This window comes from Vigna umbellata, chromosome 11 (assembly GCF_029865625.1).
Source record: "Vigna umbellata cultivar VRB3 chromosome 11, Vumbellata_1.0, whole genome shotgun sequence".
Lineage (NCBI taxonomy): Eukaryota > Viridiplantae > Streptophyta > Magnoliopsida > Fabales > Fabaceae > Vigna > Vigna umbellata.
In genome coordinates, this window is record NC_142175.1 from 13,420,350 (window position 1) to 13,421,951 (window position 1,602).

Genomic DNA, 1,602 nt, shown 5'->3' on the forward strand with positions numbered 1-1,602 from the left:
GGTCTTCGGTAGTGAAGAGAAAAAATTTCCCTTTGCAACGGTGGGATGGTGTGAAGATCTCGTCGCAGTTATAGCAAAGACCCTTTTCCCGACGAGCGGCCATGTCTTCTGGGCCGAGGCGGCGAAAGTTGATGCGGGGTTGGGGTGCTGGTAGAAGTGCCGGGGACGCAGTGGCGGTTGGTAACGCAGTATTGAAATTAGTTGCCGGAATCTAAGTTTTGGGGCGGAAAGAACGGCGACGTTCCTCGATTTTGTCTTCTTGCAGCTTAGCAAGCTGGGTCGCGTGATCCAGAGATGCGGGACGGATGGCCTGAACCTCGCGGCGGATTTCTGGTGTCAATCCGGAGATGAAGCAGTTCAGGGCAAATGTGGCAGGTAAACCCTCTATTCGATTTGTGAGGCGTTCAAACTCTGTGAGATATTGTTGAACTGTCCCTTTCTGTGTGAGTTTGAATAAAGCACCAGAAGGTTCATCATAGAGTGACGGAGCGAAACGAGTTTCCAAGGCGCGAAGGAACCCAAACCATGTCTGAATCTGGTTGTTCCGGTACATCCACTGGTACCAACTTAGGGCTGGTCCGTCCATATAGAAGGAGGCGACTTGAAGACGTTCCTGTTCCGGTGTATTGTGGTAGTCGAAGAATTGGGAAATTTTAAAGATCCAGCCAATGGGGTCGGTTCCATCGAACCTGGGAACTTCGAGCTTCATGTGTGGTCTGCGGAACCCGTCAGGGGCATTGGAATTTGAGGGAGAAACGTGTGGTTGGGGGGAAGGTGGTCGAACCATCAAAAGAGAAAGTTGTTCTAGAATAGAATCAACTTTGATGGTTAAATCATCCAAGCGTTCTGCGTTGGTGGGTCGGTTGGCCGTGACTCAAAATGAGCTCAATGAAAGCACCAAATTTTTAGATTTCACTTTCTTAATTAATGGCTAAGGGAGCCCCTGAAACAGAATAAGGGAAGAGACAGAGATGATAGAATTTTTTCCTCTCCTTTTCATTCATACGAAATCTATATAAAGCTATTACAAGGAATATTCATATCATAGTTGGTTACAATCAAAGGGTATTCCTGATTTGGTGGGTAAGGAAATCTACAAAGATCAAAAGCAAATCTTCCAAAATGCATAACTGAATTATTCTGATGCAGTGAAAAAAACATGACCTGGCACTTCTAGAAACAAAGAGGTTTTTTTTATGGAACATAATCCTTCAAATGGGCTGGTGTGGTAGTAATCCTTTTGGGCCTTGCATTATTTGGATGACTTATAGTTTGCTTGCTAACAGGTTTCCTTTTACACAACATTCTGGTTGGTGTTTCACTATTCAGAATGTTCAATTTTGCTACATATGCAGTTTGTTGTGATGTGAACTGATAAAGCACAAATGCATCCTTTGCATCATAAATGACGAAAACTAAGTGACCGTTCCCCTAATTTCAAGCGATAAGATTCAAAACAGTTCTCTGTTTTTGTATTCACATGAACAAAATCATAATGATCTCACATCATTAGATTTTCAAGAGAGCAAGAAAAACCACGCAAGTTGTCTTATTCTTTATGAAAATTATAACTATTTTACTGATACAAAAAGTGAATAGGCA

General features: G+C 43.0%; 1 protein-coding gene across 1 annotated transcript; it reads right to left on the minus strand.

Moving 5' to 3' along the window:
- Nucleotides 1–211: 211 nt before the first annotated feature.
- LOC148191009 (uncharacterized) lies at nucleotides 212–787 on the minus strand. The gene has a single exon (XM_088101250.1). The coding sequence runs from the start codon at nucleotides 785–787 to the stop codon at nucleotides 212–214; it is 576 nt and encodes a 191-aa protein (XP_087957376.1).
- Between the last annotated feature and the right edge of the window lie 815 nt (nucleotides 788–1,602).